The following is an 18,384-nucleotide window of genomic DNA, read 5'->3' on the forward strand; positions in this document are numbered from 1 at the left end:
TCGAAGTTTTGTTAAGAACATGATATATATTGCTTTTAAGATAAACAAATAGCTGTCCCAAATACAGATAATGTGTGTGAACTATTATGAGTAGCAATGACTACAGAGCTCTTAATACTTATTCCTAAATCATTTGAAGTAAATACAAAATGAAAGCCCAACAGTATGAGTAATTATTGTTCTTGATATATGTGCCTGGTTTTCATTGTCAGACAGTGTTTTCAGAGGGTCAAGAGTATTGCTCTTAACACTTATGATTAATGACTTGATGTAAGATCATAGATATGAAAACAAATTTTGTAATAATAATTAAAATTAAAATTATTAAAATTCCATTAAAATAAATCAGATTAGTATTATTTACTAGTAGAGACAGATTAATCTTCCTAAAGCATATGTCATTTTTTAAAATGTCATTTCTCCAATTTACAATTTTCATAGGCTCCCTGCTCCAACCAACAAATTTCTCTAGCTGTCATTCAAGGCTTTCCGGGAATCTCTGTTCTATCTAATTACCTGGTTTTATGTAAAACACTCTCCCCTCTAGTGCTCCGTGCTTTTTCGTCTTTGCCCTTTGACTTCCTGCCATTCTCTCCTCCTGAAGTATCTCTGATTCCTCCCTAAATCTTTAAATCCAAGCCATGTTATAGCATCCAACTCAAATATTCCATTCTCCATGTTTCCCCTGATCCCTCCCTTTGAACTCATTTCACTAAAGCTTTCTTCTTAGGGTTTTTAGAATTTTCCAAACAATCAATCACTTTTATTCAATAAATTGATGTATGGAAAATGAAAACAACCACAATGAAAGCCCTGATGAGATGGGGTTCTGTATTTATGTTGACTGTAGGGCCCTATGGGTTAAAAAATGTAGGGGAAATGGTGGCAATCCAAATTAAATGCACATTTTCATGGGAGAAGTTCTGACCAATGCCTTCAATATACTGATGAGCATGCTGAGCTTCTAAGACAAAGATGTATTAAACAAAAATCCCCAAACTTATTTGACCAGAGAACACTTTTTGGAGACACAGTTTGAGGGATATTTGGTGTACTAAAAAGACTAGAAACATTGGATTTAGACAAATGCTAAATCCTGATTTAAGTAATTACTGGCTATTTGAAAAATTATTTAAATTCTGACCTCTGTTCCTAACCCATATTTTAGGTGTAGCAATAAAATCCTCAAGGTTTATGATGCAAAATAACTGAGACACATGGTAGATGCTCAATAACTACTACTTACTTTTACTCTTATGAATTAGAACTAAATTTACTTAATATCTAGGATTTAACTCCACTCTGTGTTATGGCTATAAAAGTACAAATTATTTACTCGTTCCTGTATTGATAGATATACAATGCCTATAACAAGGTTCCTTTACTCAGTAAACTTATACTTTTATCTCTAGTGTTAGAGAGTGAGCTTCTGAAGAATCCATAAGCAATTCATTTCTATAGCTATCTTAGAAATTACTGAGCACAGAATAGATGCTCAAGAATTACCTCCACAATGGAATGTTACCCATGGAATGACAGAAACCTTCTCTGCCTTCTTTACCACTGTGTTCACGGTGCGTAGAGGAGTGCATGACACATAGTAGGATCTCAGCGCATACCTATTGAATGACTTACTGAACAAGAGTAGTAGTGAGAGCTGTAATTCACATGGACACATTAACTAGGTCTCCAATGACACTTTGTTATTCTCCACCCTTATTGGCAGGAACCTTTTTAAAAGTTTTCATAAAATTACTTCTATTAATATTACTAATGAATTACATGAAATCAGGACACAAGAAATGCATATTGTTAAGTTTAGAGAATTATTAAGCACTATACTTTCAAAGAAAAGTGTTGGAATATACATTCAAATATATATAGTAAGTTAGGTGTTATAGAAAAAATATTTAAGAAGAATAGTGCATTTGCTATCTCAATGGTATATACTGTGTCTTTCCAAGTTAAACAAATTTTCTCCTCATGTTTTTACGAAGTTGCTCCTTTATATTTTAAAGAACATTGACACACAAGGCAGAGGTAAATTACAGAAAGCATTTTAGGTTCCCATTTTGGTCTCAGAAAGGCTTCTTGAAACAGAGATGAAACAGGGTTTTCATCACCAAAGGTAAGAACAGGAATTAAATGATGGGCCAAAGCTGGTAGGATAAATTTCTATCAACTCATTACAACTTTATATATAAGAAAAAATATGTTACATATCTACCATTCCAAATACCCTTCACATTTGCATCTCTAAGTTTGAAGGTGGTTGGAAAGGAAAAAAAGGTGTTAACGTTGTCACTGTATTTTAATCACTTGTCACTACTTTAATATCATTTTGCAATTAAAATTTCATGTTTCAAGGGGGAAAACAATTAATATATGGTTACTATATAGCTTTCAAGAAGTACTAGATATCTCCCCATTCCAGATACACAGTCAACGAATATTTTCTTCTCAGTTCTAGACAAAACAAAAATATAACAAAACAAAACACAGATCCTCATTGGACACGGGATGCCAGACAGAACCAAGTGACTAGAAACTGTCACATAAAAAGAAATCAAGTCGTCCGGCCGGGCCTGGCTCAGCAGTTGAGCGACGACCTAGGATCCAGGCGATCGGGGTTCGATTCCCGGTCAGGGCACATGCCCGGGTTGTGGGCTCGATCAGTGACTCTCTCATCATTGATGTTTCTATCTCTCTCTCCCTCTCCTTTCCTCTCTCTCAAATCAATAAAGATATATTTAAAAAAAGAAATCAAGTAAATGACCTAGACATGAAATATTTCTAAACAAATCCCTTGAATGATTCAGTCCCCACCATGTTATCTTTTGACTTTTGGGCAAATTGATCTTAATCATAAAGATAGTAAATGTAACTTTAACACAATTATACTTATATCTAATACACCAGTAAGTTCTAATTCCCAATCACACAAAGTAATTTTAGTTAATTAGATGGCCTATTTACATATTAAATGTTTGTTAAAAATTCAAACGAAACATTTCAGATAAAAGTTTGTAAATTATGTGTTTATAATGTCTCCTTTCCCTGATGTAGTTTAAAGGTTGTCAGATGACTTCATGTAACATGAAACAGTGTCCCGATTATAAAGTTCTGCCTTTCAAGCCATCATATTTTGATTATTTTAGTGAGTTATAAATTGCAGAAATAATCATCAGTTTTTATGGTATGACATCCTTTTAAATAATGATGGTATTTTGTGTGATTTAATTTATATTAAGACATCTAGAACTGATATGTTTTATATTTTAGATCATATTAGTGAAACTAATAGAATTAGGCTCTGGAAGAAAACATGAAAAAGGGACCACACTAATTCAATAAAATGTAATATATTCCAGAACACCCCTACCTGTAGCTTCGCACATTGTTCACCAACCCCATTCCAAACTATGAATGTACTGTAATGAGATTTTGTCCAGTGACCTCTATAGCTCTTCTCCTAACATGGAGAGGGCTCGAAGTCTGCAGAACATGATTCCAGTGCCATATGTACCATAAAGCAATTGGGAGGAAGGAGAAGTACAACTAGGACATCTAACGTGGGGTTAGGATGCTTTTTAGTGAAACATACATGGGGTATCAGAAGGTACAAATTTATGACCACATTTCTTAAAATCTTTTAAGATAATGCATGATTTTTTAAATGTCATCTAATAAAAAACATAAGTGAACAGCTTAAGGCTGTGGGTGACTTTGGATAATTCTTTACATTTCTAGAATTTAACATAATTTTTCACATTAGTGGACTTTTCAGATTTTTTGGCAGCATTATACATTACATTTTGGGGGAAACATGGATCTTGTTTTAAATAATGTTACAACAGTATTCATCATGTATTTGTGATTACTTTATAATAATCTCTAGAAAAACACCATTTATGGTGCCTGGCCACTCTTGTGAAATTAAAATTATGCTAAAGATAAGGTATAAATGTCAATTAGCAGATTTTATTGCCACAATCCAATCAGAAAGTTGCACTTGCATCTGAATTTCTAAAATTATTTGAAACTCCCTATTAAGAAGTACATATTTGTACTCATTAGAAGACTTCTTGGTCTAGCATACTAATTACTTTCCTGTACTCTGGCTCCCAAACCACAATGAATCCTATTAGAAAAGCAAATCGCTGCAAACTTCAAACAGCACGCATCCTTGAAATGCCACAATTAAAGGAAGAACAGTGATGGGAAATCTTTGATGTTATCAAATGTGATGGGAAATACCCATTTATATTTGAGTAAATCCTGTAGACTGAGGCATTTCCCCCCACCTTTAAATAACCTGTAACCAATTTCAAGTTCCAAAATGCTCTTCAAAGCAGCCTGCCTTGGAAGTAATGCTGATGGCATTTGAAATTTCAAGGCAGCTTGTTTTTTCTATCTCAAGACTTCAAGCAGATTTGCAATTTTACTTTCAAAGAGAAAGGATATTACCTACTTTTACCCACACCACTAGCCTCTGATTTGATGGACAAAATGTTAGAGAGACTGAACTTACCTGTGTTCATGAAAAGATAGTATGTACCATGTAGCTCAGAGTCTGAATAATGCAGCAGGGGATTCTACACTGTGTTTAGATACTCCATGTTTCAATCCTTTCTTGTTCTTGTGTTGACCAAAAGTTGGAATGTAAACTTTGGGCATGTGGTAGGACAACTGTACACAACTATAAATAATCCATGCCCTCCTAAATGGGGTGTTTGTGAAGCTGAGGACAAAAATTGGTGTGTGCTTGACTCCAGCACCCACAGGGAGCCTGGGCCACACAATTCAGAACATTCATACTGTGAATAATTCCTGTACAGGAGGCTCGGTCTGTGGCTTCTTAAAAGGCTTCAGATCTGTGGTCAGTAGAAACAGCCATGAAGGTATTTGGGCTAAAAGGATACAGTGTCCCTAGTGAAGTTCCCCTAGCATTTAATTAGGTTTCCTGTAATTGCTTTAAGTAAAAGGGGTGAGGGGAATGAAACCTAAAGTTATCATCTCGGGACACAAAATATTTGTATGTGGTTTTAATATCCTGAGCCCATTTGTTGCTGCTCTGCATTTTGGAAAGAGCCATTATAGGTCTAAGGAAATACAGCAAGTTTATCAGCCCTTTGGTGACTGTAAATTACTGCAGCAACTTTACAGGAAGAGTTTTGATTCCAGTAAGTGAATTTCTGTGTGAAGAAAGAAGGTATAAACAAGTAAAATAGGCAAAAGTATTAAACACCAGAAAGTGGAATTTTTAAAAAGGTGGGAAGAGGGGTGGAAAAGCTGTGCTCCATCTTTGCATGGATTTCTAGATATCGGAAAAATGATAATAATTACAATAAGATAAGAAAATGAGAGGCCTAATCAGGGGCCAGGAAAGAGGAAGGAAAGTAGTGTTATTTGTTAATAAATTGGGATTTTTCTGTGGTCATTTTATGTATTGGACATTTGCTAAAATAATATACTAATGCTCTCATAGTGAGGTGAGGGATTGGGATGTTCCAGTTACTGGAAAAGGGGGTGAGGGAGGAGGAGGAGGGTGTAGGGGGATAAATGGTGATGGAAGGAGACTTGACTTGGGGTGGTGTGTACAGGTGATGTGTTGTAGAATTGTGCACCTGAAACCTGTACAATTTTGTTAACCAGTGTCACCCCAATAAATTTAATAAAAATGAAAAAAAAGAAAATTATTTTTAAGCTGATCACTATATAAACATAAGAAAATTACTAAGTTTCAAAACTTTAAAATATACTCAATAAGCCTTGACAAACGAGCTGCCCCTTCAGGGTCTTGCCCTGCCTGGGAGTTGTAAAACCCACTCTCTTGGGCTTCATTCAAGTTCAGAGACTCAGGGGTGAACCTAGTCATTGACTTAGGGCTTAGACATTTTTGTGACTCAAATTTCATCAGCTTTTGATAGGAAATATTGTTTATCCCCTGAATGCTGTTACCCGTCGGAACATGTCCTAGGTTTTAAGGAAAGTTCTGGGAGACTCTTTCTTAAGATCTCTAGATGGCACCTTTTTCATGTCACAGGTACCAAGAAGTCATGATCAAACATGTTAAGAAATCATAACTTTGAGGAACGAATTAAACTCCAAAGAACTAGTTATACTATATCTTGTACATATTATATATATGTGTGTGTGTGTGTATTTTTTTAATTATCATCTGATTATATCATCTACTTGCTTAAAACACTTTAATAATATCCATGGCTCTCGGGAAGAAATTCAAAATCCTAAACATGCAATACACAGTAGTTCTCAAACTGTAGCATGCATCAGAATTCTTGGAGGGTTTGTTATAACACAGACTGCTAGGCCTGATTCTCAAGGCTACTTATTCAGTGAGTCTGAAGTGGTACCCAAGAATTCACATTTCCAACAAGTTCCAGGGGATGCTAACACAGCTGTACAGGAGTCCACAATGAGAACCACTAGTCTACGACACTGTATATAAAGTGGTCCCTTTCTTATCTCTAGAGGCTTCTCATGCCATTACTCTATTTCTGGGGCTTGTCTTCTTTGGGGACCTCACTCTTCTCACTCTTTTTCTTGCTCCTTCCCATATGCCTTGTCCCTCTCCCTATATAACTTAACAAACCTAATTCTTACTGAATCTTTTATTCCCCTTGTTATCCATTCTGAGTGTCCCAATATGTCTCCTTTGTAGTACTGAACACAGTTATAATTAGATAATAAATTGTATGATCTGTAATTAATATGTTCCCTCCTCACAATAATATCAGTTCATTGAGAACAATCACTATCTTACTCATCATTTCCCAAGTGCCTAGTGCAGTATCTTTTAATAATTGGTACTTAATAAATATTTGTTCAATGAAAAAAAATGAATGAATGAACAGTAGAAAGCAATATGTTTAATCTTTCTTCCTGTGCTCATACTTAACCCAGAGCAAATTCTTCCACTCCCTAAGGGTACCCCTGTTAGTTCTCTCAGTAGACACTCCATCTGGAAATTGTGCATTCAATCTTCAGAAGAGCTGACAGGTATCCTTATATATCTTTTAGATCACTGTTCTTGCTCAGTGCAGAGATGCAAACTGCAGAATGAATCTACATAAATACCCCCAAAATGATAATCCCAGGTTCTTAGTTCAATTTATGTTATTTAGGATTATGTAATTCTGTGAAACAAATTCCAATTATTCAAGCATTTTAGCTGGAGGCCGCATTATCTTTAACAGGATTTTGGTTACATTACAATTATAGAGAAACATTTGGGCTTTCAAAATATTATGCCTGAAAACCTTAAAGTCACACATTCTCTGGATAGAACAGCAGAGGTTTGTTACCTAAGGCAATATATCTTTCAAGAAAAAGTGTACCTTAATAACTGAAACACAGCTACACAACTGTTAAAGTAATTTAATTGTTAAATCATCACCACATATTTATAAATTACTAGGTGATACAATAAAACCTGCTATATAGGTATCCATATTTCTAATGTTTGCATTTATGATTATAGTTTTAAGTGGTTCTCTTTTATTTCATGTGAACTAAGTTTTCTTAGGAAAATTTAAGTCTGTAATTCTGTGTACAGCATGTGGGTCTCTTACCCACAACCTATATAATCGAGGTAGAGTCCTTAGAAGCTGTGAAATTCAAGTTCACATTTAAATATACAGAAGGAGATAGCTTGGTGGAGGATGACTATTAGGCCATATGGGGAAAGGAATCATTTTGTGGAGTGATAGATCTTCTCTTTCATCTTCTGATGAATCTGGAAGATTTGAAATAGCAAACAGGAGAATGAAAAAGTTGTGAGTCAAGTTACTGGAACCAGAGGAAAATCAGAAGAGATGAGAGGTAATATCTGGGATGTTGATCTACAGCATCAAGAAGGATCACTGAGCGGGGAAAAATATGATATGATGTCTTTTATTTCTTTAGTACAAATCTTCTTCTGACTGAAATCTTCCTTTCTCATGCTAGGTCTCATTGTCCGGGAAGTGAGCATTGAGATTTCGCGCCAGCAAGTGGAAGAACTCTTTGGGCCTGAAGATTACTGGTGCCAGTGTGTGGCCTGGAGCTCAGCAGGCACCACAAAGAGCCGGAAGGCCTACGTGCGCATCGCATGTGAGTCACTGAGCAGGGACTCTGTGGTTTGCAGAAGCTGTGGGTTATGGGAAAATTTAGACTGTGACTGCCCTAGCATCAAAGAAATCTGGTCAAAAATGGCTTTCAGCCCTAGCCAGTTTGGCTCAGTGGTTAGAGCATCGGCCCATGGACTGAAGGGTCCTGGGTTCAATTCCAACCAAAGGCCCAGTTGGGTGCCTGTGGGAGGCAAACAAGCAATGTGTCTCTCTCACATCGTTGTTTCTCCCTCTCTCTCCCTGTATCCCTTCTACAGTCTCTGAAAAGCAATAGAAAAAAATATCTTTGGGTGAGATTAAAAAAAATAAAAATTAAATAAATAAATAAATAAAAATGACTCTCAGGTTTCTGCATTTGAGCTACACTGTTCCCTTAAGTCACCAAAATATTTTATTTTTTGTTTTAAGGCACTGAGTAGTTTTCCTTTAAGGACATGAAAAAAAAATAGTGCTACTTTCAGAAGATTCTTCTTTTTTTTTTTAAATCTGGTAATAATTAGGTTATGGGAAAACCAACTATATTCCCTTAATGAGATTATTCTGCCAATTTGTTAAGACAGTGTTGACTAGTTTTGCTATTGGGAACAAAGATTACCCAGACAAAGATTCTCTATTTATTTTGGAAATGTTCTAGTACATCAAAATTACCACTATTTTCCACACTGTGTTAATTTTTAGAGTATTCATGTTCAGGGAGAGGTTCAAAGCTGCCTCACAAAAAGAGTTCAGTAATCAAATCAATGTTCCAAGCAAATACTTTTTTTTTTTGGCCAAAGTTATAGAAGTTTATTCATTGCAAAACTTCCTAGGTTCTTTAATACGCTAATATTAAATATGCCAAAATACTATGCTAATATTATCCCCAAAAGGAGATGTAGCCTGCAGCTCTTTATGCAGACTACTTTTTTCAATGAATGCTGTTCACTATCATGAGCAGCATGAATCCTGCTATATAATCTGTTTTAAAGTTCCATATTGAGAAATTTTCTCAAGTATGAAACCAATGAAATCTATGTAAATTTTACTATCTGAACCCCTTTGCAGGTCTGCATTTTACTAAATCCCCTTTTATGGGAGATGTCAATATCACTTATCTCTAACGTGTCACTAAGTTTCTAACAATCCTGGCTCCGATGCTTCCCCAATTCTATTCTCGCCTCTTCCTTCCTTTCACCGTGATGTAGACCATAACTATTGTAAACACTTCCCAGTTAGTGTATATGGCTCAAGCCTTTTCCATCTTCCAACCTCTCTTCCATATTACCACAAATGCAATTGTCCTATAACTCAGGTCTCATCTCTTCCTACTTAAAATTTTACAGTGGCTTGTAAAATTCCTTACATATATCATTTATATTAGTTTGCCATAACAAAGTACCACAGAGTCGGTGGGTTAAACAACAGAAACTTTTTTTTTCACAGTTCTGGAAACTAGAAGTCCAAGATCAAGGTGCCAGCAGTATTTATTATTATTATTATTATTATTATTATTATTATTATTATTATTATTATTTTGAAGCCCTTTCCCTGGCTTGTAGATATTCATCTTCTCTGTGTCTTCACATAGTCTTCATTCTGTAGCTGTCCAGGTCCAAATTTTTCTTCTTAATAAGATTATCAATCATTTTGGATTAGGGCCACCCTAAAGGCTTCATTTTAACTTAATTATGTCTTTAAATGCCTTACCTCCAAATAAAGTCATATTCTGAGGCACTGGGGGTTTAGGACTTCAAAGTGTGAATTTGTGGGAGACACAACTCAGCCCATAACACCATATTTCATGGTTTACATATCTAGCCTATGTTTCCAGCTCTGACCACAAAGAATTCTCCACTGTAGCCACACTGCATTAGAAATACCTTGATTTCTATGCTTTCCAGCTATTGTTCGTACTGAAGAGTTTCATCTTTCTCTTCCTTCATTATTTGTAAAATTCATTTATTCAACAAATATTTAGCAAACATGTTCCCTGTTCTTGGAACAATTGTACAATTGTATTTGGTATGGAGTCAGAAACAAAACATGCGATGATCCCTGCCCTCCTAGAGCTCATGTTCTGGTGAGGAAGGGCAAACTCTAAATATAACAAATAATCATCAGGTACAACTCCAGTGGTAAGTTCTGCGAACAAAACAGGAAAGGGTACTAAGTAGTGCTAGGGCAGAGTGGTCAAGGAAAGCATCAGGAAAAAGTTGGTAGTTGAAGAAACCTGAGGGAGGGGAGGGAGGAGTCAAGCACAAGGAACAAACAGCAAGTAGCCTAAGTACAGATGGATATCCTGAGGCAGAGGGCTGGCCAGTTACAAGGAGACCAAATTGGCCAGAGTAGATGGAAGAGAGCAAATGAGAGGAGGCTTCTAAATGAGCTGAGGAAGGTAAGGCATGGAGGCAAGGACAGGAGGGGCAATGTGGAGATGGCCTAGGACCCTGTAGGTATAACCTCTTTGATTCTTAGTAAGAGATAAGAACTTTGGAATGTTTTCAGCAGAGGAATTCATGACCTGACTTTTATTTAGCAGAATCACCTGACTGCTGTGTTGAGAACAGATCATGAGGGGCAGCAGCAGAGCAGGAAGACCAGTCCTGAGCCTGATGCCGTGAGAGATGATATGAGAGCATACATTAGAAGCAGTGGAGGTGGTGTGATCTTGATTCTAGATACATTTAAAGGCCGAGGTCATGGTTTTGTTGAGAGATTGGATGTGGGATATGAGAGAAAGGAAAGAGTAATTCGACAGCCCTGAGCTTTTAAAGTATTTCTTTCAAATGTCATTAGTGAAGTCGTTCTTGTCTCATGGGTCTCCAGAGTGATAGACATTTCCTTTCTCAGTACTTTCAAAGCAGTTTGTCCATACTCTTAACACAGGACTTGTCTCATTTGAATTATATTAACTTGTAATATCTGTGTTTCGTGCCAGCGAGTTCCTTGAGATCAATTTTGCTTAATTCAATTTTGCTTAACTTTATATCTTTAGTGTTTAGCACAACGTCAAGAACATCATAGATATTTAATAAATTTTGTTGAATTAAAGCTGTTCTAAAGAATTCCTGAAGTGTATTAAAATGCTCTATATTAATTTTTTCCCCCTGAGCACATCTAAAGAGATTTCTTATGTTGATTCTCCATGAAATAGACAGAGATGGAGACATGTTATGTGGGCAAATGTATTAAAGAATACTCTTAGGAAAATATCGTGGAGAACTGAAGACAGTAGTATGGGGCAAGGGAGAAAGTGAACTGCAATGCAGGTATAGATAGGATGAACCCATAGGGAACCCTGGAGCTCAGACGGCCTCTGAGAGTTGTACCACCTTGAGGCATAGTAGGTGAGAAGGCCTTTACTCCCCCACATAGACTAGTCAAGGGATGCTTGTGTGCCCTGGGTCAAGTCAGCTCTGCTTAACTAAGGGCAGTCCCAGGAGAGAGGCTGAGAACCTGAGTACCCACACTCCCAATTGGTGGGATAGGTCTTGAAAAGGGATCTTGGTGGCATGACACAACTCCCACTACAGTTGTCTACCACAAATCTTGAAGAATTTTATTCTTTATTAATTATGGAAAAGCTGCTTTCAAACATTTTAAAAAGAAACAAAAAAGTGATTATTGTGGTAAACATTTAAATGAACTCAAAATTAGTTTCTAAATATAATTAAGAGACCCAATGACATGTTCCCATTGCTGTGTTCATTAATATCAAATAAAATAAATATTTTAAATTGCTAGTCTACACTAAATTGACTTGCCAGAAATCTGGTTTAAGGGCTTCTTAGTTCCAACTGATGACTCTCTTGTGCCAACTTCATATATATATAACATATAACAGTAAATATTCTCTATATATGTCCTTATTCACATAAAAATTAAATATATATAAGAACCTCATCTTTCTTTGCAACATATTACATAATCTTTGCTATTTACTTCATAGCTTGTAAACGTAGTTTCACATTTTCAAATAATGGAAAAACAAACTCTTCTAGTAAGAGATTAAGTTGCCCATAGCACCTTTTCATCTTCATGTCCTTTCATAATTAACCATGTATGTCCAAGGAACACCATCCAATGTGTAAGATTTACTTATTTAGATTTACATCATGATGAAAAAAGGCTAAATTCTAATTCTTTCTGTCAAGGCTGTTCCTTACCAAGCGAGTCCCCAATCTTACAGTAAGCTTGCAGATTGTTAGTTTGCCCAGTAATATTTGACAGATGGCCATCACATAGACTTCAATTAAAGGTTAAGTTTGTCTCAGGTAAAGATAACCATGATCCTAAGGTTAAAGAAATATAATTACCTCTTACCTAATTAGATTTATACTCATTTTGTGTGCTTTGGAGGGGCCCATAGTTGCTTCATGAAAAATGCTCTATTTTCAGAAGTTTATAAAGCAGAAATGAATATTGGCTATTCATGCATTCATTAAAGTTTTATAATACATTCAAACTATATAAAATATAAAGTTATGTTTGTGAGACAATCAGGGTAGAGGAAGGAAAGAAAGCATGTAAGTTAGAATTCCACCAGGCATGAGCTGAGGACATAATATATCTGCCCTAAAACTGTGCATATTTGCCAGAGGGCAGTATCAAGTGTCCTAGGAAGCTGTAGCTTCTAATACATACAAAGATAAATTTCTTCTGAAAGAACTCAAGTGGGTACTATGACTGCCCCAAGTAGAACCCTTATGGTAACACAACTACCAGTTTCGTGGGGTTGTTTCTTCCAGGGTCTCTTGTTATAGCCAGTAGGAAAATTCCCAAATGTTAAGATAGGAAAATGTAATTCAGGCAAAATGTCAGCCAACACTGTCTTTCTTTCTACCAGGAGTGTCTTGATTAAGATATGGCTGCTGTTGTTGATGTTGTGGTTGTTGATGACGTAGTTATTGTTGTCAGGAGGTGGTGTTTATCATGTGGAAAGAGTAGCACAGTGGAGAGGTTAGACTTATAGTCAGTCTGCTTACATCACTTACTAGCATAACCTTGGTGAAGTGACTTAACCCCTCTGAGCCCTAGTTTCATCAACCATGAAATGAAAATGATAAGGTTACTTTTTAAGTTAGATAAAGATGTAAAGCATATGGCATAGTGCCAGACACAAAGCAAATGCTCAGTGAATAATAGATGTCCATAACAACAGATACAGTTTAAACAAGTTTATTTATGCATATTGAAACTCATCAGTGCTAAGTTAACTTGAAAAACGAAAATTCTCTCCTTTTACGACTTCAATTCCCAAGCCTGGACTAGCAGTCCTAAAGGATGAAATTCTCTGCTGATCCACATGGAAGTATTAGACTGTAATATTTCCCCACCCTGAGGACGGAGGAGCACTCCACACGGTCACCCTTCTCCTGTGATTTGGGAGTTATAGGGGATTTATGTGCACAGAGAATTTATCCTCCTGGGAATAGCAGAGTAGATTCTGAGGATTTTCTCTTTACCATGTTGCAAACCAGTGAATCACAGCCACCATCACAAAGGCCACTGGTTACAGAGAGAAAAAAGATAGTTCCTGAAATGAATTAAGGAGGATCCTTGCCACCCTTTAAAAAATCAGGCAAAATTAATTTTAATAATGTATTTTATTTAGTCCAGTCTCTCTAAACTATCACATCAACAAAATAACTGATATAAATAAGTAATAGATACTTTACAGTTTTTTCATACCAATCCTTGAGATCTGGTGTGCTTACACTTACAGTACTTCTCAATTAAAACTAGCCACATGTCAATTGCTCAAGAGGCACATGTGGTTAGTATTGGGCAAATAGATTATAGAATAATAATAATAATGGAGGCACTGCTCCAATTAACTTTATTTTTTCACCTCACATAGTTAGGTACCTTTTTCTTTTATGCTAAGAATACTTAAGACCTGTTCTCTTAGCAAATTCCAAGTATACAATATGGTATTATTATATATTACATTCCCAGAATTTACTCATCACACTATTGAAAGTGTGTACCCTTTGACCAACATGTACATGGATTATCTCATTCTATCCTTGCAGCAACTCTATGTGATAGGTGTTATAGATGAGGAAAATGAGAACAAAGAGAGATTTAAAATTTTACCTGCGTTCACACAGCTGGTATATAAAGAAGCAAGTCAGGCCACCAGTGGTATCCAAGCCCTGACCCAGCACAGTGGATACAAATAAGAGAGGAGCTGACAATGATTTTTATATCACGTGGCAGTTTACAAAAATATCTCATTTTCCACATGCGTAATGTTATAGGCTCACTGTTATTTATTATACAAAAGTGTCAGTAGACCTTAGGTTCCTGCCCCTCTCCTCATTGTTTCGTCTGCTCCGACCACACCAGCTTCCTTGTTTCCAGAATACAGTCTAATACTCATTCCAGATACAGGCTATTTGTAACTGCTGTCCCACCCCACCCGGACATCCCCAAGTCTGTGTGTGGCTCACTTCCTTCTTTCATTCAGATTCCTGTTGAGGTGTCACCTCTACAGAGGTGTAGGCCTTGACCAATTTACCTAAAACCTACTGAGCCCAACCTTGTCACTTTCCTAAGCCCAAACCTGCCTTTTTTTTTTTGAGAAAATTTCTCCTAATCATTATTTATTTACTCTTATGCTAACTGTGTGCATCACTGGAATATAAGCTTCCCAAGGACAGGCACTTTATTTTCTTCATTTTTTCCTGTGAAAATTAAGAAACAGAAACCACATTTAAATTGCTTTTAGGAAGCTAGAAGAGAGAACTCTCAGGTATGTGGCACTCAGCTGACCCCAACAGTAAGGGACCTACACTGCCTTGCATCTTGGACAAGAAGTGATACAACTTTACCATCTCAGCGGTAGGAATAAGATTCCTCTTCGCCCAGCAACAGTTCAGCAAATGGGAAAATGATATAACTCAGCCAATGAAGTCACTATACTTCAAACTTTCATTCTCCTCTAATGGACTCTGTTTATAATAGCCCCTCCCAAGTCTATAAAAGAGCATGCCTCTCCTTTGTTTCTCTGGATTTGTGTGTGGCTGGCCATTAGACTGCATTTCCTGAATTACAATTTTTTGTTGTTCTCAAAAAAATCATTTTGCTGCAGAGATATTTGGCTGTCTGTTAAAGTTCAACATCCACAATACCTAAAATAGTTCCTTGCATGTGGATGGTGCTAATAAGTAAATGAAAACTAAAATTGAAATTAAATGGAAAGCACATGATAGAGCAGAGTGATAATGCTATTCAGTGCTAATCATTTGTTCATTTAGTAAAAATGCTTTATTGCCCAACGAATTTAAGGACATCAGATAGCCTGAAGTGATTGCCTCTGTGCTCCCCAACTTCAAACCCCCATTACACTTCTATACTTATTCGTTTTCACCATAGCACTTATTAACTTCTAAACTCTTATATATTTATTTATTTATAATGATTTGTGGTTTATCACCCCCATCCCCTTAGAAAGTAAGATCCCTATGGGCAAAGATTTTTGTTTGTTTTTTTTCACTGATGAATTCAAAATGCCTACAATGATTCCGGGCACACTGTGGGAACTTAATAAATATCTTAAAGGAGTGAGTAAATTAATATTTCTATAGTAGAGGTAATAGTATCTCCAATTAAATATATATGTAATCTTGTGAATTATTGTATATACTCTTCCTGGCATAAAACAAAATTAATGAATTATGCAATTTAACCAAATAATGCATTTCTTTAACCAGGTATTCTGAAATATTTATGTGATACTATGACAGTAGCTAGATGTTTAATGCCAAATGTCCTGATAGAGTTTAGCAGGCTTGCCAACACACCGAATAAACTATCTGTTTACTAAAGTGTGGTTTGATTCCTGTACAACCATTTAAGCCTCCAATACGCCCATTATAAATTACAGAAGCCAGATTTTGAATTAGATGAGGTTAATTGTAGAATTTAGACATTTTAGATAAGAGAAAGTTTTAACAATAAATTTCTCCTTGTGTTATATAAATCTCAACCATTGTATTAAATAGTATTAAATCATATTGTTCCTATTTCCAGATTAAAAGCTATAACATACACCTGATAGCATCAGTCTATATTTTTCCAGACATATTTTCTTTTGTATATGGACAGGAGGTCCCAAGATTTGTGGAGACCCACAAATCTATAGACATTTATAGCCCATATTTATTCTGAGAGGTAGACATTCAATTGATAGAACACTGTCACATAAGTTATATTTTGGGGGAAATCATCTATCTATGTGTTATAAGAAGAGCTGGTAAACCATCAGACTAAAAGGTGTCATTAAAGTAATGTTTTATGCTATATGGAAAAGAAAGTTTATGGCTAAAATGCTTATTTACAAAAAAGCTTGTCTACAATCATTGCATTTTTTTTTTTTTTTGTACTCTGAGAGAAGAGCCCTAACTTTTTGATATGTCAGGTATCTCATCCATAAAGTTGGCATGTTTCTTATTATTTATCCTTAAGACATACCTTAAAAAATATTGTGATGACATGATCTTTTTTTTCCCTGAAACTAAAGATGCGGTGTGAATATAAAAGAATGGCTCGTATAGTTTTTTCTTTCTCTTCTCTGTAACAGATGTCATTTGGAGTTCCAGCTCTAAAATATTTATTTGAAAAAACAAAACAAAAAACTTTGGCAGAACTCTCTGAATACAGATATGTCCTATAAATGCCCCAAAGCTAAGACATAAGGAAGAATGGCTGAAATTGTACTTCCCTTTCTGCAGGGACTGTGTGCACTTGAGATCTCTCTGTTGAAATGACCTCAGTGCGGTAAGAAGCAGCCATGCCCCAGCACAACCTAAGCGTTCACCATGCTGATATTCAGCTGATTTGCTCAAAGATCCTTCTAAACTCTGTCCCTGGGTGTGAATTGTGACATAATAAAAGTTTTGGTGGTAAATTCCTAAGAGTCATGAAAACAGCTTTTTAAAAAGTGAAATGAAGCTACAGAATAACAGGAACCAATCAAAATGTTTCATCTTCATTAAACTTTTAAAGATTCTGGGTCCTGGTAGGCAGCATTTATGGTGTCTTTACTGTGTGCCCGATTCTGCTGGAAAACCCCATGTGCCTGTTAACTGTTGTGATACCCCCAACAGTCCTATGAGCTAGGTCCTGTTATGACCCTTATTTTGCAAATAACAAAACAGAAGCATGGAAACTAGTAATCTCCCTAAGTCACTTGTTTGGGAAATGGTAAATCTGAGTTTTAAGCAAACTTTTCTGTTTGCAGTCCAATTCACCGTAAATTTTGCAGATTTTCAGAAATGTGACAATTCTTGACTTTTCTATCTAATTATAGAGGAAACTGCATGAAGTTTATTTTTGTTGGTTGGTTGGTGTTTGTCTGTTTTGTTTTATATTTTATAATATTCGAGAAGATAAAGCAAGTGAAAAGAGAAAATTCCATCCATTTTTTTTCACACTGTTTTCCTTACATTTAAAAATCACATTTAAGAATTGCTGAATATAAAAATTTTCAAGATTTTTTTTTAATTCGAGCAAAGATAAGATCTGTTCCTAAAAAACAAAACCTTGACACACTTTTTAGTATTCTATGGCCCTAACTCAGGCATTTTTCACTTTTAATAAGTGCCCAAAGCACAGAACACTAATCTCGTTCTCACAAAATGTGCGGTATTGGTCTGTTCACAGCACTTATTTCCTGTTAGCAGCCAGATTTGGTGATTTAAATACAAGTTTTCCTCTACTATGACAACATAATTAGCCCCTTTTATCATTATTGGGAGAAAGACACATTTCTTCCCCTTTAATAACACAAGTATTATTACTATATATGACCATAGAGTTATTTTATTCACTAGAGGAGCACTTTGAATGTACATTAAAACAATGTTTTAAAACATTACAAACGTATTTAGCACCTCTATTCACTGAGCATGCAAAAGAATTAATTGAAAAGTACTTTGAAAGTCGGAAAATGTGAATCATTGTAAAGCAGTTGTACTTGCTTAATGCAAGGTCAGGCCTGTGTCGGAGAGTATAGATGGCCAACAGCAGATAACTCCACATGAATCCCTTCTAAGTACAGACTTCCCGAAATCTGGAGTCTTTTTGTCAAGGCCAGCTCAATTTGGGAGGCAAGAGGCTTAGTTCTGATACATGGACTGTGACCTCTTGGTAGAAATAAATTACTAAAAAAAGTAACTAACTTATTTAAGCATCAGTACAACCATGAGCTCTGAAAGTTTGACAGATACGCTGATTGGGGGCTGAATGGAGTGGTGATCTAAATGAG

The 18,384-nt window shown here is 35.9% G+C and overlaps 1 protein-coding gene across 1 annotated transcript in view; it reads left to right on the plus strand.

Annotated features, from left to right (window-relative positions):
• UNC5C (unc-5 netrin receptor C) overlaps nt 1–18,384 on the plus strand; it is a 335,847-nt gene that overhangs the window by 216,314 nt on the left and 101,149 nt on the right. Inside the window, exon 3 of the mRNA XM_016206188.2 lies at nt 7,972–8,115. Within this exon, the coding sequence (XP_016061674.2) occupies nt 7,972–8,115 (144 nt within the window). The remainder of the gene's footprint in view (nt 1–7,971; nt 8,116–18,384) is intronic.

This window comes from Miniopterus natalensis, chromosome 1 (assembly GCF_054644295.1).
Source record: "Miniopterus natalensis isolate mMinNat1 chromosome 1, mMinNat1.hap1, whole genome shotgun sequence".
Lineage (NCBI taxonomy): Eukaryota > Metazoa > Chordata > Mammalia > Chiroptera > Miniopteridae > Miniopterus > Miniopterus natalensis.